At 35.5% G+C, this 22,974-nt stretch overlaps 1 protein-coding gene across 1 annotated transcript in view; it reads left to right on the top strand.

Moving 5' to 3' along the window:
- The window catches only part of LOC127523040 (collagen alpha-1(XXV) chain-like), a 187,123-nt gene that overhangs the window by 93,979 nt on the left and 70,170 nt on the right, over window positions 1-22,974 (top strand). Inside the window, exons 6-7 of the mRNA XM_051913491.1 lie at window positions 15,500-15,526; window positions 17,358-17,402. Of these exons, the coding sequence (XP_051769451.1) occupies window positions 15,500-15,526; window positions 17,358-17,402 (72 nt within the window). The remainder of the gene's footprint in view (window positions 1-15,499; window positions 15,527-17,357; window positions 17,403-22,974) is intronic.

Raw genomic sequence — 22,974 nt, 5'->3', positions numbered from 1 at the left:
CATGCAACCACACTGTGAAAACTGAGACAGAGGGGGTTGATGAAACATTGTTTTGTCCGTGCTAACTTTTATTTCAAAGCATAAATTTAAAAGTTTAAATTACATCTTTTTTAAAAAGTCTTAAGTCAAATCTTCCTAGAAGACTGATTATCTGACTTAAAACCTAAAGTATAATTTTTATTTATCAGTGTATGTGTAAAATGTTGGGGTCTCACATATTGTGTAACATTTTCAATAATTCCTTAAGAAAAATCACCACGCATTTTCAGAAAGAGAACCTGTGACTGCTCAGGCTGGTTCTGTAAAAGGAACTTATCTCTATTTTAAATTAAATGATTCTAAATAAATGTGTAACATCAAACATGATACTAAAAAAAAAATATTTAAACAAATTAAACATAGCTTAGTTTTAGCTAAATAAATAAATAAATAAATAAATAAATAAATAGAAATATGAAGACACCTTCAATTTTCAGAGAGCTGCAGAAGTAGTTCTTGATGCTATGATAAAAAATAAAAAGTAAATAGTTTAAGTTAAGTATTATAAACAAAACACTCCCAGATCCTCCTATGCTTGTTTGTCTGGCTACGCCAGATCCTTACGCTTGTTTGTCTGTCATTCTTTTATTTATAACAGTAGGTAGTTTAAAGAAATGGTTATGGGTAGGTTTAGGGGTAGGTGTAGGATTAGTGGATCAAAATATCGTTTTAATGTTATATTTTTACTAAAATTGTCATTTTCCTACACATTTCTGGTCTTTCTGTTTTATTCTTTTAACATTCTGTATAAAATGGGTAGGTTCAGGTTCGGGATGGGGTTTAGGGATCTTACATTTATCTACAAAACAATAAAATGGAAATTATACATATCTTTATGACATGAAAGATTTGTAAATATTTTACATTTTTTCGCTGTAAAAACTTAAGTATTTTTACGTTTTAGTGCCATAATTACATCAATATTGTACGTTTTAGCGCCTTTCTAAACGTACAAAAATGTATGTTTTTTTGTCTTTGAAAGTTACGTTTGTTTTACGTTTCAGAAATTCAAAGGGCCTAGTTTTAAATTAAATTGATAGTTCTTGTAGTGCAATTGTCCATCTCTTCGATGTGGGATTGCATGAAGCGTCGACACGAAAAGTAAGTCTGGTTGTTTGCGCTTGAAACGATTATGACTGAGACACATCTAACCATAGCACTGAAAGCAGCGCATACATTAAAGTTTGAGGAAGGTAAACAAAGTTACACACTCTAGTAAAGCTGTAGATACAGCTCAAATATGAATTTGAGCACAATGTGAGCACAATAAATTCTCGCATCTAAATTCAATAGACCTAGTAACTAAGAAAGCAGTGACATCATGTAAGAAAAGTGTCATATTGCATACAGAAATCCACTCTTGATCTATTGCGAAAGGCATTTTCACCCTTAACAATTGTTTCTTTCAACAACACTGCTCGACGTTAAAGATTATGTGTATATATAGCATACAGAGTCGTTAGAGTCTATGGCACGCTGTTGTAATACAAACGCGTTTAAGAACTATAACGCTGCATGCCGGTGTAAAGATGAAATTATCAAAATACAGAAATCCTCTCTTCTGATCTATTGCAAAAGATCGTAATTTGTAAATGCCATTTTTCCACTAGCAGATGACACTGTTTACAATTTTTATTAGTTTGTATATATGTACAGTTTTAGATAAAGACTGCGGTTACAAGGCACATAATGCATCAACATGAAAAGTGAGTCTTGCTGTTTTTCTGTTACATTACAACTACTGCGCTGAAAAGTCTATCTATTACACTTAGTTATAGCATGTTACAGTCATGGTAACATATTTTCTTTGTACTCTAAACAGGACTTCAGTAAAAAGTAATTTTGAGTAAACTTGATTCAGGCCGCTCCAATACTATGTCTTTTATGTGTCAGCCTTTTAGGTTTGATCCGGGAAACAGGCACAGCTGCTGTACGTTAATGCGTTAACACGTTTGTCTTAATAATTTGTTCTTCTTTTAGGAAGTCATTATGGTAAGTGGTTTTTACCCCTAATCAGCGTCCGATCAAAACTGTTTAACATCTCTTAATTTGTAATATTTGCTGCTTAAATATTACAAAGGGGTCAGACATATATATATATATATATATATATATATATATATATATATATATAATTATGATAGTGTTACAGGTCCTAGGTAGTCGGTTGCCTGTAAGAGAGATCATGAGATGATTAGGTTGTTACTCAAGACGTCCTCTGTGTTGTCTTTAATAAAACATTTCAGTGCCATTAAGACAAACTCTGTAACTATATTCGTAAATACGTTAAAATAACTGTAACCACACAAATATCGGCTATGAATAACTAAAACAAAGCCTAACAACATATACACAAATGATTCAAACTCTTTCACAAACCAGACTGACCCCGGGTAAGTATAATTCAAATATCTTAGATATCTTGACTTTATCCCCAAGTTTAGGGCACTACCGTTCATGTCCTCGTGTGTGCATACATTTTATGTTTCTCTGATTTTGTTAGCATTTTCTTAAAAATACAGTGTTTTACCGCAGTCTTACCATTCTTTTTCGTCTTTAATTGTAATTATGACCGTGTTTGTTTTTCTCTATTGTTTTACCCATTCCATCTTGTCCGAAAAACAATGTTTCCTACACATTTAGCTGTAATGTTAGTGAACTTTAGGTATTCTCTGCATCTCTTTGTTCGTAGCATTTGGTTGATTTAATAAAATGATGGTTTAACCATTCTCTTGAGTGATTTTACATACCATATTATAGTTTAGGGTATATAATGCGGAGCAAAGATCTTTGAAACATTTTATCTTGTAAAACATTTAAATGACTTCAAACGTATAGACGTTTCACCCTCCAGGGGTTAGAGGTTCTGTAATACCATTTTTAAAGTGCTCAGACATGGTATAACAACAAGTGAGTCTTTTAACAAAGTTGAGTCTTTCAACTTTGTTGAATATACATAGAAGAAATGACTTTACATACATAAAATAAAACAGTAATAATGACATTAGTGGCACTCTAGCCAGAGAAGAAAGTCTCTGCAGGCTATCATGTTTCGGTCTAAGGCGTGATTGACCAGCGTTTCAACAATTTCAGCGATGGTATTATCATCAGCATTGTTTGAACACAATGAGACACAAACATCCGTTACAAATGTACACATACATACGATGTCAGTAATTTCTAACTGTTCGGTACATTCAGACATCACGTCCAGAACTTTTCTTATCATTACACAAATTGGTTCTTTGGTGTAAACACACATGCTTGTTACATCAGAACGCCATGAATTTGTCAGGCCTCTTACGACATCCATTTCCTTTTTGAGATTTGTTTCACCCTTGGTTTCCCTCTTACAGTCATTATCCGGATCGCACACGTCTTCGATGATCCTGTGCATCAGGTGAACCATCTGTCCTCTGAAATAATCTTTAAACATACATTCTAATGTGGCTTTTAGACGACACTCATCGCCCGTGGCGCACTCGCACACCAGCAGCTTGTGTACGGCATCGTCAGAACTCAAAGGGGGGTCACTCCCATCAGCATTTGTGTAGTCATAACCATTAGAACTCAACTTTGTGCACAGTATAAACTTTGTCCCCTATTCGATGCTGAAAGATTCCAATAGTTCCTAGAATATCCTGTGGGTGAGTCCTTAAAACATGATTGTCCAACGGTTTACACAGGTTATTAACGGTTTGAAGTTTGGGTTTTTGGGTCAGATCCCCCAAAGTGTGAGTCGAAGTAGTGTCAGGCTTAGACAAACAGGAATGTTGAAATTGATTTTGGTGGTCCATGTAACAACCAGACAATGTTCCTTTGACTTTTGATCAATGAGATGTTGCAGTAGCACAGCGGTCCACGCTGATGCAGAAGTCGTATTGTAGAGCTAGATCCTTTGGTTAGGAAACCCAGGTTGCTTGTGATAAGTGAGCTCTCTGTAGAGTTTATCAGGACAACCGATTGGGGTCCACCCTCGTCCCCTGTTGTGCGGGGTGTGTAGGGGGTAGCCGTCAGGAAGTCATAAACAACATTCACGATGCAACAGAAGCAGCAACAAGTCCTGAATATGTCGCCAGTTTATTATTTTCACTCAGTTATATTTTGATTAAACATTAAGAGAAAAAAAAATCATAATAACGGGCCATAACATGCAGAAGTAGGATGGAATTTCTTTTTTTGTGCTGATTTTAACCACTATACCAAATGTTCCATTAAAGACTTTTATTGACATCGTCATATTAAATTGTCTCAAGTAAAATTTTAAACATAATGCACATATTGTATATAACACTACGGATCAATATGGTCTTATTTTAATGTTTTTTTAAAAAGGTACATACTTTAAAGAATTTTTTTTAAATTAGTATAAGTCATTATGTCTGTAACATACAGATACTTGGAGGTAAGGCAAATTGGATCCAATCAGTTTATTAAACAAAAACAATTACACATATAGCAAGGAACACGGATAATGTCAAGTAACACAAAACAGAAGCAAGGGCTCGATATCAATGTACATTTCAGGTTTTGCTACATCATGTTACCATATATTACATATTAAGGCGCATCATCATGACTGACTGATCATTCAGCAATACTTAAAATGAATTCAGCTCGAATTAAACAACTTGTCTATTGTTAAAAAGACGGTATGTAATGCAGGTACATCACTCCACTCAAAATATAGACTCTTTGTAGACCTACAGCATTCGAAGGGGTCGTCCTCTGGAATTGGCCAGTCGCGATCCCACTCATCGTCAGATCGAGACAAAAAGTCCATTTCGGATTCCTTCACAGGGTTTCATCAACTTAATGAGGTTTTGGTCATGAAGTGACTTGTTCCAACAAGTCGATATGGTTACGTTATCACCGGGCTTTATCACCTTGTAACGCACGTTTGGGGTCACTCCATCCCACTCATTCATGTAAAAGCTTTTACCAGCGAACCCATTCAGATCAGTCTAGATACGATTGTAGAAAAATGACCAGTCCTTGGCGGGCAAAAGCACACAAGGTGTCTGTGATGTAAATTCAAAAAATTCCATAGCTAGAGTTTGACCATGCATGATGCTTTGTTAAAAACAAACCTGCCCACATAAATATCGGCCATCAGGAATTCCTGTTTCAAAAAATTTTCATCTTCATGAAGAAACTTGGTCAAACGAATCCTGTGTTTTTTTCTGCCATGCGTAAGGAAGATTTTCTTCCGTTTTAATATAACTTTCAACAGAAGTTTCAGGAACTTGTGGAGTAGCCATTGTAGCTTTGCAGACTGTTTCTTAAAGCTTATTCAGTAGGTAGGTCCTGTAGGTTTTAACTAGAGAGAATGTGGACACCCGCTGTGTAACCTCTAACCCCTGGAGGGTAAAATGTCTATATAGCGTTTGAAGTCATTTAAATGTTTTACAAGATAACATGTTTCAAAGGTCTTTGCTCCACATTATATACCCTAAACTATAATATGGTATGTAAAATCACTCAAGAGAATGGTTATTTTATTTATATCATTTTATTAAATCAACCAAATGCTACGAACAAAGAGATGCAGAGAATACCTAAAGTTCACTAACATTACAGCTAAATGTGTAGGAAACATTGTTTTTCAGACAAGATGGAATGGGTAAAACAATAGAGGAAAACAAACACGGTCATAATTACAATTAAAGACGAAAAAGAATGGTAAGACTGCGGTAAAACACTGTGTTTCAGAAAAAAGCTAACAAAATAAGAGAAACATAAAATGTATGCGCACACGAGGACATGAACGGTAGTGCCCCTAAACTTGGGGATAAAGTCAAGATATCTAAGATATTTGAATTATACTTACCCCGGGTCAGTCTGGTTTGTGAAAGAGTTCGAATCATTTGTGTATATGTTGTTAGGCTTTATTTTAGTTATTCATAGCCTATATATGTGTGGTTACAGTTATTTCAACGTATTTACGAATACAGTTACGGAGTTTGTCTTAATGACGCTGAAATGTTTTATTAAAGACAACACAGAGGACGTCTTGAGTAACAACCTAATCATCTCATGCTCTCTCTTACAGGCAACCGACTACCTAGGACCTGTAACACTATCATAATTATATATATATATATATATATATATATATATATATATATATATATATATAAAAGATATGTCTGACCCCCTTTGTAATATTTAAGCAGGAGCAAATATTAAAAATTAAGAGATGTTAAACAATTTTGATCAGACGCTGATTAGGGGTAAAAACCACTTACCATAATGACTTCCTAAAAAGAAGAACAAATTATTGAGACAAACGTACAGCAGCTGTGCCTGTTTCCTGGATCAAACCTAAAAGTATAAAACCCAAAACCCAATATTAATATTATACAGCGACGAGAATATTTTTGGTGCGGCAAAACAAAACAAAATAACGACTTATATAGTGATGGCCGATTTCAAAACACTGCTTCAGGAAGCTTCGGAGCGTTATGAATCAGCGTGTCGAATCATGATTCGGATCGCGTGTCAAACCGCCAAACTGCTGAAATCACGTGACTTTGGCGCTCCGAACCACTGATTCAACCCGCTAATTCAACACACTGATTCATAATGCTTCGAAGCTTCCTGAAGCAGTGTTTTGAAATCGGCCATCACTATATAAGTCGTTATTTTATTTTTTTGGCCCACCAAAAATATTCTCGTCGCTTTATAATGTTAATATTGAACCACTGTACTCACATGAACTGGTTTAAATATGTTTTTAGTACATTAATGGATCTTGAGAGAGGAAATGTCATTGCTGGCTATGCAGGCCTCACTGAGCCATCAGATTTCAACAAAAATACCTTAATTTGTGTTTCGAAGATTAACAAAGGTTTTACGGGTGCAGAACGACATGAGGGTGAGTAATAAATGACATTATTCTCATTTTTGGGTGAACTAACCCTTCAACGCATTAATGTACAGCAGCTGTGCCTGTTTCCTGGATCAAACCTAAAAGGCTGACGCATAAAAGACATAGTATTGGAGCGGCCTGAATCAAGTTTACTCAAAATTACTTTTTATTGAAGTCCTATTTAGAGTACAAAGAAAATATGTTACCATGACTGTAACATGCTATAACTAAGTGTAATAGATAGACTTGTTTTCAGCGCAATAGTTGTAATGTAACAGAAAAACAGCAAGACTCACTTTTCATGTTGATGCATTATGTGGCTTGTGACCGCTTCATAGACAGACCAGAAAGATGGCTTAAAAGAACATTACAGTTTTAGTTTAAACACTCATGTAGTAGGAGTATCATTTGTTCATGTTTTCATTATTTCCTGCGAGTAGCTGCATGTTTGACCACACTCAGAGAGCAGTCTTTATCTAAAACTGTACATATATACAAACTAATAAAAATTGTAAACAGTGTCATCTGCTAGTGGAAAAATAGCATTTACAAATTACAATCTTTTGAAATAGATCAGGAGAGGATTTCTGTATTATGTTTTTATTATAGCTAAATATCTGTATAAAGATTATGTTTGATATAAAGATTTTGATAATTTCATCTTTACACCGGCATGCAGCGTTATAGTTCTTAAACGCGTTTGTATTACAACAGCGTGCCATAGACTCTAACGACTCTGTATGCTATATATACACATAATCTTTAACGTCGAGCAGTGTTGTTGAAAGAAACAATTGTTAAGGGTGAAAATGCCTTTCGCAATAGATCAAGAGTGGATTTCTGTATGCAATATGACACTTTTCTTACATGATGTCACTGTTTTTTTTAGTTACTAGGTCTATTGAATTTAGATGCGAGAATTTATTGTGCTCACATTGTGCTCAAATTCATATTTGAGCTGTATCTACAGCTTTACTAGAGTGTGTAACTTTGTTTACCTTCCTCAAACTTTAATGTATGCTTTCAGTGCTATGGTTAGATGTGTCTCAGTCATAATCGTTTCAAGCGCAAACAACCAGACTTACTTTTCGTGTCGACGCTTCATGCAATCCCACATCGAAGAGATGGACAATTGCACTACAAGAACTATCAATTTAATTTAAAACTAGGCCCTTTGAATTTCTGAAAATGTCATAACTGTATAAAATATTCTCATTGAGTTTTGTGTTCACATAATTTGGCTTTTATCTGTAAGGAAAAAAATAACAATGTCAGTAGCTATTTTCAATATCTATTTATTTGATTAAAAAAAAAAAATAGATCTAAGAAAATTGATATAAACAGTTGAGACACACTTAGCTGGTACAACTATTTATGTCATATTGGATGCTAAAATCTGGATTCTGATCTAAAGCTTTACTGAATCCTTTCAAATGATGTGAATAATGGGTACTAACGTACAAATATTGTATAATACATGTTGAAAGTGTGTATAATACATGTTCACAAGTGAAAATGACCTATTCTTTTCTTTGTTTAATATGAAGTTTCAGCCGGATCCTTGTATCGCATGATTGTAGCATGTCTGAAACTTTAAAAATAAGACCTATTCCAATGCCACGGGGGAAATAATTTTTGCTAATAGTTTGTCAAAAAACAAAAACAAAAAAAAAACAACAACAACAATGTGTTATCTGGTTTAGTTGTATTTAAAAACAAACAAACAAACAAACAAAACATTTCTTAAAAACATTGTGTCAAAAGAATTTGGTAAAATGATTCTCTTGTTTCATCATGTATTAACTTCATATTTATTAGGCTGATAAAAGTAGTATGAACCCTTGTAGAAATAATAAAAGCACATTTTATAAAACAATTAATGGCATTGTGTCAGAAAACATGGAATGAAGATACGTTTGCTTTTAACATTTATTCAAACTTTAAAGCAAGATTATCTTTTGAAAAATGTAATACAGTATTTGATTTTGGGGTAAAACTATCTTACATATGTAGTGTTTTCACTCAGTGTCCTGAACCTTTGGCTATCCTTAAAGGTTTCATTGTGTGAGGAACTGTTTGGAGCAAAGTAATATCTAATTGTTAAAAACATTGCAGCAAACAAATTTGTCCACATTATTCTTTTGTTTTATATTTACTAGGAATCGAAACTTAATAGAAATGAGAAAAGTAAAATTATATAGATCTATGAGACATGCGTCAACTAAAAAAATGCAAGTTTAAATGTATGTGTAACGACTAAGACAAATCAGACACAATTATTTGTTATAGTTAACCAATAATTGTTTAAAGCTCACTCTGGGTCTGTCCCCCATCCCCCGAGAAGTTCTCAGTTACAAGTTTTATTGCGCTAAAGAATGTTGGTTGCCACATGGAAGAGCAGAGAAGAGCAGAGACAAAGAGACACACAGAAAACCTGCATCTTTCCCACAGAAAACAGACTTTCCTGCGTTAATTTATAGACAGATTGTTCTATAAATTAACATGCATATCCCCAGGAAATGGTATCCATTATTATGTTTGTTGTACTGTACTCAGTATTATATTCACATGTTTTATGATACATTTAAGGTAACCTCAATTATGCCATGTTTAGTGTCTATGGGTTCGTATCGAGACGATTTAAATGCTTGTGTATGCGATATGTCGATACCTCATGCAACACATCAGTAATACAAGAATCTTTAATAGTTCTTCTTCAAAAACTCAGCCAGTTAATCTTGCTCGGTCGTAAAAGCCCTGACAGGAGGCAAGTTGTCTCCCGAAAATACAACATCTTCATTGGTCAGGTCAACCCTAAGAGGTGTGACTTTGACCAGAGGTTAAAAGCCAGTGCACAACGCTCTACTTCTTGCTTCTTGGACGACTGAAGAGACCCCCTTTTTCTCCAGGCCTCTTCAGGCCAAGGCCTGTGGGCCTGGAAGGCCTGTAGGCCTAGGCCTGCAACCCAGCCATGTGCTCATCTATGAGAGAGAGAAAGAACTAGAAGAGTCAAATTAACAGCTTAAGCTGTTTCATATTACCTCATCCAACGCAGAAGATACTGACTACAACTTCGGACAGAATCATCAAGGATTCCTCAGCCTGCAAATCCGAAGCTCCTCGACCTAAAGGCATCTTGCAAGTATTGTACATTTGAACACTAAACAGCGATTTAGTATTAATTTGTAAACCACCTGTGTCAGCAAAGGTGTTTTATTACTGAGGAAACTGATGATTCTTTTCCAGATTGTCTTTGACTTTTTCCCATAGCTCCATTTCCGGTCCCACTTCCGGTTCAACTCTATCATTGCTCATTTTTACCTACGTATGTGTGTGACCTGCGTGTATGTTATGTGTTTAGTTTAGTTATGTGTTTGTGAGATAGTTAATAAAGACTGTGCACAATACAGGTTTGGTTCTGACTCCCGTCTGCTAATAAATTGCCTCTTAAATGATTTAGATCTTGACTACATGCTCCGAGTAGTATTTCTTAGAATTAATAAACAATAACACTGAGTGTTCACTGGACGAACAGATTTAAAATGAGTTCAGACACAGCATAATAGTATGACAACATATGACCACTTTTTTATTTGAAGTTTAGAGTAATATCATACTTTGAAATAAGATGAGTAAAATTAAATATTCACTCAAGATACATTTTTTCATGGGAGCAACGAAGAGGAAGATCTGATCTCTCTCTCTGAAAATGTGCAATTTTCTTAAAGATACGACTTAAACTAAACAAGAGCAATGTTGAGCCCTCGTTCTGAGTTTCGTGTGAGTTGTGAGGCTTCAAACACACAGACACCTTCACTTTTGGATTTTTTTTTAAATCAAATTAAATATTTGCAGTTTATTTTAAAACATACAGATTTCTTAAAACATTGTGTGTCGCATGGGCAAAAATGTTGCTTGAATCTTTTTTGTATTAATGAGATCTAAGATGACTAAGTACAAGTTTTTGCTATAACTTTGAAACATGGAATACTTATATACATACATATAAATAATACTTTAGGTTAAATTCAGGCAAAATCATTTCCATCGTCGGGCATCAGATGTTATCCCGATACAATAGACTTCTAGGAAGAATATTTGAATTTAATTAAAAATTTAAAGAATGGATATAAATTACCTTTTTAATTTTAAAAGATCATATTTAAGATTGTGCTTTGAAATAAATTTAAAACAAAACATTCACTCTGGAAAGGAGTTAGCGGTTTTAACATATGCTGTGACATAAGCTCAACTCTCTGACTCCACCCTCCCATCTCTCATTCACACTAGAGTTTATTCCTAGGAGGATCTGGGAGTGTTTTGTTTATAATACTTAACTTAAACTATTTACTTTTTATTTTTTATCATAGCATCAAGAACTACTTCTTCAGCTCTCTGAAAATGTAAAGTGTTTTCATATTTATAATTATTTATTTATTTATTTATTTATTTATTTAGCTAAAACTAAGCTATGTTTAATTTGTTTAAATATTATATATATATTTTTTAGTATCATGTTTGATGTTACACATTTATTTAGAATCATTTAATTTAAAATAGAGATAAATTCCTTTTACAGAACCAGCCTGAGACGTCAAAGGTTCTCTTTCTGAAATGCATGGTGATTTTTCTTAAGGAATTATTGAAAATGTTACACAATATGTGAGACCCCAACATTTTACACGTACACTGATAAATAAAAATTATACTTTAGGTTTTAAGTCAGATAATCAGTTTTCTAGGAAGATTTGGCTTAAGACTTTTTAAAAGATGTAATTTAAACTTTTAATTTATGCTTTGAATAAAAGTTAGCACGGAGAAAACAATGTTTCATCAACCCCCTCTGTCTCAGTTTTTACAGTACAGTTGCATGAAGTTACTTGGAGAGAGAGATTTTTAGATTTCAACTTTATTGCATTCTGCTATTCATGTTAACCCTCTGGAATCTGAGGCTGATTTGGGGCCCTGGAGAAGTTTTGACATGCCCTGGCATTTGTGCTTTTTTCAGTTGTTCATAAACATATTAATGGAAAAGGTGTCATTACATTGTATTCAGCATGAAGTAGGCTACCATAATATTTGAGCAACATGTATATACATGTTTGTGTTTTTGAAGGAATAACGTTTATGCGTGGTTATTGAAAAAACAAAAAACTTAAGTCACTGAAATAAGGCCACAAAACTTATATTATATATGTGTTCACAAGACTTCTGCGTATTGGAGGTTGTAGACTAGAATTTTTGCTTCAAAATGATGTAAAAATCATCCTGTCTACTTGTTCATATAAAGCAATAGAGAGATTTAAATTTTCTAAGACTTTTTGTCAAGAAACACAGTATGCGTGGAGGCGTGAATCTTCATGAATAATGCTGTGATTCACATCTGAGAAGACAAAAGATCTGCATAATGACCTGCATAATGACCCGCATAATGAGCCCTTTCAGCCAGGTAGGCTATGTGAAAAAACCCTCTGATAACAGGATCACATCAGCTATTGTATTAAAGTTAATATAATGTCCACTCTTGACAAAAACAAACAAACAAAAAAAAAAAAAAAAAACACGATTTTTGTGATCTCGTGCATGCACGTATTATTGCACATCATGTGAAGAAAATTTTGTATAGGTCTATTATAGTTTAAATTACAGTACCAGTCAAAAGATTGGACGCATTACTATTATAATGTTTTTAAAAGAAATCTCAAGTCTCAAACCAAATAATGGTTTTCTATTTCAATATACTTTAAAATATAATGTATTTCTGTGATGCAAAGCGTATGAACATTCATGTTACCTCTATGGCATTTCATATAGGCTTTTAGCTTAAAAGCATGCACATTTGGAGAAATAATGATGGATTCTCATATGTTTATGTCAATTTTCTATACAGAGGAGTAATATTTATTCAATATTTATTGTCATCACTATGAGCACTGGATACTGTGTTTTCAATTCATACTTGCAGCCGGAGGGCGCTCTGTGCACATTTAGTCCACAGATTACTCTAATGAAGAACAGGCATACCATGTGACATTCCAGGAACTAACAGAGGCTTCCAGAGATCACTATAATCATGGCTATAACATGCAGATAAACACTTTTGAAGATAATAAATACACGATTGCAATGATGTATACATGTATTGCCTCAGAATTTGCGTCTGAATAGCGCTCGCTCCGTGGGTGTGGCCGCATTAGTAGATAATGAGCTGACACATGGACGTCTGACATGTCTCTGTTTTCATACAGATTACATAAACAGAGAATTTTTGTTTTCGATTTGACTTACACAATTTAAAATCTGACATTTCAACGTTTCTTTAGACATAAGTCTCATTTTTTGTGTAATTAGGATTCACTAAGTTACAGTTCATTTTCTGAGAACTATCAGATTGGACTTCGTTCAGAGGGAGACGACAGATCACGCATCATGTTAGTTTTCTTTATTTTGCAAAAAGCACAACATTTTGTTTTTACTCTGAGTGTACACAAATAAAAGAAGACATTCTATAGTTTCAATTAATATATTACTTATGTCTCTATGACAAAAATGATGGAGTATTTTAAGTCTGTTTTGCTGCAATGTGAAAAAAATCCTGCAAAACGCGCCGGCGCGTTATCCGACTCCAGAGCGTTAAGGACATCAAAAAAGTAAGGAGTGCTTTCCCAGCTCTCTGAAAATATGTGTTGTTTTATAAATAAATGTTTAATAATGTTTTAGTAGCACGCATAATTTTATACAACACGTCATATAATTATACATTTTATTTATAAACTTTTAAAAAGAAGTGAATGTTTTTCAATGAACTTTTTGAATTGAAACAAAATCTATCCCATGTGCAAAACAACTTTTTAAATTATACTAATCAACTGTTTGAATTACTGTGATGTGGGAGTCATGTCTATGGAAGCCTCAACAAAACAGGTCTGGACATGTACACAAAAACCTCTTATGCTTTGACAAAGTTAAAATGAATATTCAACTACTTGATGAACCTCATTTTGTGTGTTTTATATTTCATAAGCGTTTGTAAACCAATTTCATTCGAACATCATTGCACGAGGAAAACTTTTTCCTGGCTTTATTGGTTTTTATTTTTTATTTAGCTAAAACTATAATTAATGGTCTCAGTAAATTTAGTAACTGTTTGTAATTAAGTGTGATATAATTTTATCACCAAACTTCCTTAAAAGAACAGAATGATTGAAATGATACATCTGCACGCGCGTGCATGTGTTTGTGTGTGTAATCTATTTCATAAAATATACCATGTTTAATCTTTTGTTATTTTGATCCGACTGTTTCTGGACTCTTGTTACATCTCATTTGCACAGAGAGTTGAGAGCGTCATAAAATGACCATGAGCCAGCCGGAATGCGGATGCCGTCACACCGCACATGTGACCCTCAACACTTTAAAATCATCCGTCTGCAATTTGATCACCCAGAAGACATCCAGAGGTTCACAGGGGCAACATCACTATTCAAATATGCTGTCAAAGGTCATATCGGTCCCCCGGTGTGGAGCGGTGTGATGCTCCGCTCAATATTTCACTCTATGCCAGAGCAGTATGCTCAATCGCTCACGGGCCCAAGCGAATGCTACATTCATGTAGGCCTACTGCTCACTGGTAAATCGAAGTTTGCTCAGATCCTGCTCTGACATCTTTCTGTTTGTAAGGAATTTACATATCAGATGATTTTTACACGTAAATCATACAACAAAATGCACTTAAATAACGTGAATCTTTCATGGGTTTTCAAGCCAAAATCTTTTTTTTTTTTTTGTTGAAAAAACGGAAAAAACAAATAAAGGTGCTGTTTTCTCGTTTCTGCTAATTTCATTTCAAATTGGAAAACAAACTATCAAAACATACACGGACCGAACTTTTATAGTTTTTTTTTTTAACCCGTCATGTCCATGATTTAAGATTATGGGTTGTTTTTTTTTCCCTTGTGTAAGAAGTCATGTGACTTTTTTTAGAGAGATGGGCTAAATAGGTCACTTTGTGTATTCTGTTATTTGTAGGGAGATATGGGTACGCCAGGTTTAGATGGAATCCCTTGCGTCAAGGTTTGTGGCACATGCTGTGCCACGATTTCATTAGATCACAAGATTGATTATAGAAAATATCTATACTCATTACAAGTTCCATTTAGATAATGGCTACATTTTTAAATCAGCAGCTTATCTCATGATTAGAAGTCAAATATTAAATATCAAATATCATGGTCATATCATTTAATATTATAAAATGCACATTTGTCATCCTATGTTATTTGATCTATAAAAAGTGAGACATATGCCCATGTCCTTAGATGATATGTTGTGTTTTCAGTGTATGTATTAAGCTTGTATGGGAGAGAATAAGGTTTAATATAAATGTATATATTCTGTGTTCATTACTCCACAGGTCATGTACAGTAAGATGGGCATCTGTATCATGAACCTCATATCTTAAATGAAAATGAATTTAACCACAGATGTGATCTGATCGAGCTGGACTCTTCGGTTCACCCTAATCCTTGAGTTTGTAGCATTTATATATTTAACACTGCTAATTTTATTTATTATTTATTTTCCCATCAGGGTGACAGAGGTGAACAGGGTGAGAAGGTAAACCATGTTTTACTCTAAGAGTCAACTGATAATATGTCAGCAATGTTTTGTTTTGCATGATATATCTGAATATCTATCTATCTATCTATCTATCTATGTATCTGTCTATCTGTCTATCTATATATCAGGTTCAGGTTCCTTTATTTTATACCCGTAGGTAAATTAGGTTTCAGTGATCAAGTTCGGGATTTTCCCATACAAACAATACAATAGACAGACTTTACAACAAAACACTAAAAATCGCTACTGGGACAAAGCTGTTCTTATATCACCTTGTTATGCACTGCAGTATTCTGAACCATCAATTGGAGGGAAGGTGCTGGAACTCATAATACAGGGGATGCTGCCTGTCACCTAAAATTGAAACACCTAATCGTTGTACCTGCCTGGTATACAGCGAAGCAGGTTTAAGTTGTGGCTCCCCAATCAGCCTACTAGACCAATTCACAATTTGGTTAATAGAGTTCCAACTCTTTAAAGATAAGTTCCCATACCAGGAAACCATAGAGAAAGACAGAATAGATTCAATAAAAGCACGATAAAACAAAATTAACAGTGTTTTATTGCACAGTTTCCTTAAAAAGAACAAACGTTGATGCCCTTTTTTTACACACTGCTTCGCAGTTGGCTTCAAAACTCAACTTTGAGTCAATGATTGTCCCCAAGTACTTATAAGATGCACACACCTCCACTGTTTGACCATGAATTAATGTGACTTCATGCATAGACACATTCTTCCTAAAAAACAATTAACATATCCTTGATCTTCAATACATTCAAATGAAGGTGAGACTCCTCACACACTCTACAAAGTCATTGATGACTGGTCCATGACTAATCTCATTTTTCTTAAGTAAACTGACAATTACAGTATCATCTGCGTACTTCAAAATAAAACAATTTTCATGACTACTTTGACACGTTTGTATAGAGAATAAACAGTAAGGGAGAAAGTACACATCCTTGTGGCGAACCAGTGGAGGAAGAAACCTGTGCAGATAAAGTAATATTTATTTTCACTCTTTGTGTCCTATTAGTTAGAAAGTCTAGAATCCAGCCAGTAAATTATTACTCAATTTAATTGGTTCTAATAGCTACTTATTAAGATGTGAGGTTGGATTGTGTTAAAAGCAGAGGAAAAATCTACAAATAGAAGTCTTGCATGAGACCCCTTCCCCTCCAAATGTTTCAGAAGTAAATTTATCAGGGTGATCGTGGCATCCTCTACGCCTCTTTTAAATCTGTAGGCAAACTGCATCGGATCTAACAAACACTCAGTTGTCCTCAATATCTCAGATTTAACAAATCTTTCAAGAATCTTCATTAAACCAGATGTAAGAGCCACCAGTCTAAAATCATTTAGCATCCTAGGGCAACTGAATTTCGGAACAGGGACAATCATTGCATCTTTCCATACCTTTGGTACATGCTGTACCCTCAGAAACATTAAAAATGTAGTGAAATACAGGACTCAATTCTCTAGCACAGAACTTAAGTACCCGCCCACAAATGTTATCGGGCCCATAGCTCTTATTTATTATAACTGAAGAAATGCCCTCTCCACTCCTTTTGATCTATACAAAAAAAAAAAAAAAAAAAATATATATATATATATATATATATATATATAAATACAGCTTCTCATTAAATACAGTGTACTGTATAACACTTCTAATTCATTAGAAGTCTAATTCATTAGAATAACTAAAGACAGTTTGTTTCTCTGTTATGTTTTACCATGAAACAGCAGTGTACAATGGGCAACACTGCTTGTGTACAGTTTATGCAATGTATTACAATATTAAATATTCTATTCTTTCTCTGACAGGGAGACATGGGAGAGCAGGGGCCGAAAGGTGACACTGGAGAGAAGGTCAGGCTGAACATCATATCTATACATATTTAATAATATAACATAATTAACTATAACATGATTAACTGGGGGTGTAGTATGGACTGTGATATTGTGACATTGCTACTCAGAGAACTTCATTACTACACTGTGGGCTGTGAAATTAATTTTTATTATTAAAATAATTCAGTTAATTGGCTTTATGCTGAATAATGTAGTTATAATTTTATTTGTTATTTAACAAAATTTATACATATATGTTTTGAGGCTAATACAACCTATAACTCTAGGGTGGTAGTAATATGATTGTATTTCATATATCAACAGTTTGGACACAGAAAATAGACACATGATAAAACCTTGTTTCTTGGTAAAGTCTTTGGTCTTTGATTGACTTCTTTAGCCAAAGGAGTAAATATGATTAAGAGAAGTTAGCATCATAGGAAAATTAAACCTTAAGCTTTTCATAACAGACATCAGAGCATGGAGCGGTGTGATGCTCCGCTCAATATTTCACTCTATGCCAGAGCAGTATGCTCAATCGCTCACGGCCCAGCGAATGATACATTCATGTAGGCCTACTGCTCATGGTAAATCGAAGTTTGCTCAGATCCTGCTCTGACATCTTTCTGTTTGTAATGAATTTATTTTGAATGTCTCAATTACAGAAGGCTAAAGATATCAGTTAAGATATTTGTATCTTTAAATCAATATATTGTATAAAGTAGTAAAATAAAGTGAGTGCCAAAGCTCGTGCAAATATATCCACATTGCTATGATCAGATGTTTTTCTTTACTGCTGTTTCTCATCACTGTTATTTTTGTTTTGTTTTTGTTATTGAGAGGAAAGCATGCCGCACATATTTATATATTCATCCAAACACCACTCTCAGCAGCGTGAGTGGTGTCGAGGATGTTCATTAATAGTATACTGCTGCGAAGGTATTCCAAACTTCTTTTTAGTCTTTTTCAAGCAAGAACAATAAAGAACTTTGCTGTGAGGTATACAGTATCACAAACTTAATCTTTACTAAGTTTTTCCACACTCCCTTTCAATTTCTTCTTATTCTTCATTCTTAACTTTGATGTTTACTGTGCATTTGGTTTGCAACTTCATTACAACAATTTTTGAACTACATAACCTTAGACCTATTGTTTATTTCACAGATTCCTCAAACAAGCATAATACAAAGGGCATTTTTGGGTTTAGCAAGTGGGCCTGAGCGGACGAGCATGTACGTATGTACATACCCTGCATACTCCGACGCTATGCCACTGAACCAAGTGTAAACAATTAAGAAAGAAATCAGAAGTGTGTCAGTATATGGATGCAATATATTGCACTCTGTCTTATAGTGACAGCAGCCTAATATTGCCTAGGTGCTGCCGTTTGTGTCATTAAAGTCAATCAAAGAACTAAAGAAAAAGAATCACTTGACTGAATCTTGATTGAATGTTTCTAAAGAAGAAAGTTTGATAAAGAAGAAAGAGTCAGTCTCTAGGCGATGAAGAGTGAAGACTTCGGGCGATGGATGAAGAAGGCTTGACAAAGAAAACTTGTTGCCAAAAAGATGGTCGTCCCGAAGAAGAGGAGCACGTGATGGAGCGCGGTTGCCGAGACGTCGGGAGAGACGTGCGTGAAATGGCAAGGGACAATTGAGGGACAATTGAGAGACAATCGAGAGACGCGTGTCATTGTGTTTTAAGGACAACAGACCAGAACGCCCCCTTGGGTACATCAGCCAATGATGAGGGTTGCGATTTTGGCGGGCAAAACTTTTTCTTTGTCTCCATTTATGACCTAATTTGCATAGTTTATGAAGTGTCAGATCTGAGTACATTTTCTTCAAAGTACCATTAAAAATAGAGAATGCATTTTACAGTAATGTGACATACATTTTCAATTAGGGCATAACGAAAGCTTTACAATGAGACCAAACTTGTCAGATGGCAAAGACATAAAAGGGGAGATACAGTTTATACTTGAATTTTATCGTTTAGAATAAAACTAATACAACTACAGTCATAGCTAAGCTTATATACTAGGGATACATACATGCAACTTTAAATACAATGACGGGTACACTTTGGCACAGTCATATTTGGAGGATTAAATGTACTTTCACAATCTCCATGCGTGTTTGTGAGTGTCTGTATGTGTGTGTGTATTGGGGTTGTGGCCGCTGTTCTGTGACCACATGGCCCTTAGCCCCACCAGGGTGACTCTTTGAAGTCCTGGAGCTGGTGAGAATATCTTCTGTTTTTCTTCAATGAGGTAACAAAGGTGCCAATGGGGCAATTGGTCCCGGACTTTCCGGAGCCGATTCGTGATTTACACGCACAGTTCAGGAGGCTAAAGCATTCTGAAGATTCTAAAGTTGGCTGGCAGATCCGATTTTGCACAGACGCTACAGCGATGATAAATATCAAAGATCTTGTGTTTTCGTTGAAGCCTGGCCAAAGTCTGATGTTTCGCCATCAAGAGGAAGCTGTTGTATCTCAGGCATACTATGTCCGATCTGCCCCAAACTTCACATGTGTGATAAGAGTCCTGGCCTAAAGACATCTATATGACAATATTCGTTAGCCATAGCGCCACCTGCTGGCAACAGGAAGTGACGTTTTTAACAATATGATGCACTATTAGCAACATACTTAAAATATGCAATTGACTACTAAACATGCTAGAAAACATTCTAAATCATGCTAGCAACACCAAGCTGACTGCTAAAGAATGTAATTATCGTCATGAAACAGGAAGTTATTATAAACTAAAGCATACAGTGTTTGATCTGCCCAAACTTCAAATGTTTGATAAGAGTCCTGGCCTAAAGACATCTATATGCCAATATTCAGTTAGTCATAGCACACACTGCTGGCAACACGAAATGGCATGCTTTACACTGTAATTCACTCCCTGAAACACATTTTAATATGCCAAGAAGTTCCAAACATACTAGAAAACCACGTTAAGTCATGCAACACTTGGCTGAGTGCTAATGTTGGAAATTAACGGCACGAAACAGGAAGTTGTTGTAACTCAGGCATACAATGTCCGATCTGCTCAAACTTCACCTGTTCGATAATGTCCTGGACTGAAGACATCAACATGGCAATATTCAGTTATGCTCAAAGCGCCACCTGTTGGTAGCAGAAGTCTGGCACTTTGAAATGACTTTGCCATATTCTCCAGTATTTACTCGCTTACATGCATGTTGCCCACTGTTCACTGTTTTCCTGAGGCCAACGCGGTGGCGGTGAGCCCGGGTGCGAGGCCCTTTCATCGCTGCTTGCAGCTTTAATTATTATTATTATTATTCTCCAAAGTGAATCGCATTTTTGAGGGCCTCTGACCGTGCTCGAAAACTCATGAAACTTTGCACACGCATCAGAAAGTGGTGAAAATTTAAGTCTGATAAGGTTTCAGAATTGGGCGGGGCAAAATGGCTCGATAGCGCCCACCTAACGAAGTGCCCCTCGTGCTACATTTCACGTAGATTTTGAAATTCGGTACACACATTTAACAGCACAATACCTACAAAACAGTCTCTTGGAGCAAAATCTGAAACCAAACAGGAATTCAGATATTTTGAATTAACTTGCCATTTTTTGCCATTTCTAGACGTTGTATTTTAACGAACTTCTACTAGAGCTTTAATCAGATCAATGTCAATATTTGGTCAGTCTAATCTAAAGGCCTTTGCGACGTTACATTGCAATGATCTAGACATTTTTTACTGAAGGGTATGTCCGTGGCAGTCTGACAAAGTTTGATGTTTTGCCATAAAGTGGGAAGTTGTTGTATCTCAGGCATACTATGTCGATCTGCCCCAAACTTCACATGTGTGATAAGAGTCCTGGCCTAAAGACATCTATATGACAATATTCAGTTAGCCATAGCGCCACCTGCTGGCAACAGGAAGTGACGTTTTTAACAATATGATGCACTATTAGCAACATACTAAAATATGCAATTGACTACTAACATGCTAGAAACATTCTAAATCATGCTAGCAACACCAAGCTGACTGCTAAAGAATGTAATTATCGTCATGAAACAGGAAGTTATTATAACTAAAGCATACAGTGTTTGATCTGCCCAAACTTCAAAATGTTTGATAAGAGTCCTGGCCTAAAGACATCTATATGCCAATATTCAGTTAGTCATAGCACCACCTGCTGGCAACACGAAATGGCATGCTTTACACTGTAATTCACTCCCTGAAACACATTTTAATATGCCAAGAAGTTCCAAACATACTAGAAACACGTTAAGTCATGCAACACTTGGCTGAGTGCTAATGTTGGAAATTAACGGCACGAAACAGGAAGTTGTTGTAACTCAGGCATACAATGTCCGATCTGCTCCAAACTTCACCTGTTCGATAATAGTCCTGGACTGAAGACATCAACATGGCAATATTCAGTTATGCTCAAAGCGCCACCTGTTGGTAGCAGAAAGTCTGGCACTTTGAAATGACTTTGCCATAATTCTCCAGTATTTACTCGCTTACATGCATGTTGCCCACTGTTCACTGTTTTCCTGAGGCCAACGGGTGGCGGTGAGCCCGGGTGCGAAGGCCCTTTTCATCGCTGCTTGCAGCTTTAATTATTATTATTATTATTCTCCAAAGTGAATCGCATTTTTGAGGGCCTGACCGTGCTCGAAAACTCATGAAACTTTGCACACGCATCAGAAGTGGTGAAAATTTAAGTCTGATAAGGTTTCAGAATTGGGGCGGGGCAAATGGCTCGATAGCGCCACTAACGAAGTGCCCCTCGTGCTACATTTCACGTAGATTTTGAAATTCGGTACACACATTTAACAGCACAATACCTACAAAACAGTCTCTTGGAGCAAAATCTGAAACCAAACAGGAATTCAGATATTTTGAATTAACTTGCCATTTTTTGCCATTCTAGACGTTGTACTTTAACGAACTTCTACTAGAGCTTTAATCAGATCAATGTCATATTTGGTCAGTCTAATCTAAAGGCCTTTGCGACGTTACATTTGCAATGATCTAGACATTTTTTACTGAAGGGTATGTCCGTGGCAGTCTGACAAAGTTTGATGTTTTTGCCATAAAGTGGGAAGTTGTTGTAACTCAGGTATACAATGTCCGATTTGCCCCAAACTTCACATGTTTGATAAGAGTCCTGGCCTGAAGACATCTACATGACAATATTCAATTACAGTCATAGCGCCACCTGCGGGCAACAGGAAATGACATGTTTTACACTGTGATTAACTCCTCTTAGAGATTTAACCAGAACCATATCATATGTTGTCAGTCTAATCTTAAGACCTTAGCGATGATAAATATGAAAGATCTTGAGTTTTCGTTGAAGGGTGTGTCAGTGGCGGCCTGACAAAGGTCTGATGTTTTGCCATGAAGGAGGAAGCTGTTGTAACTCAGGCATACTGTGTCTGATCTGCCCCAAACTTCACATGTGTCATAAGAGTCCTGGCCTAAAGACATCTATATGACAATATTCAGTTAGTCATAGCGACACCTGCTGGCAACAGGAAATGACATGCTTTAAGCTGTAATTTACTCCCAGAAACACATTTCAATATGCACGAAGTACC

The sequence above is a fragment of the Ctenopharyngodon idella genome, chromosome 11 (assembly GCF_019924925.1).
Source record: "Ctenopharyngodon idella isolate HZGC_01 chromosome 11, HZGC01, whole genome shotgun sequence".
NCBI lineage: Eukaryota > Metazoa > Chordata > Actinopteri > Cypriniformes > Xenocyprididae > Ctenopharyngodon > Ctenopharyngodon idella.
Note: the sequence above shows the minus strand (reverse complement) of the source record. Positions and strands in the feature narration are given on the sequence as shown.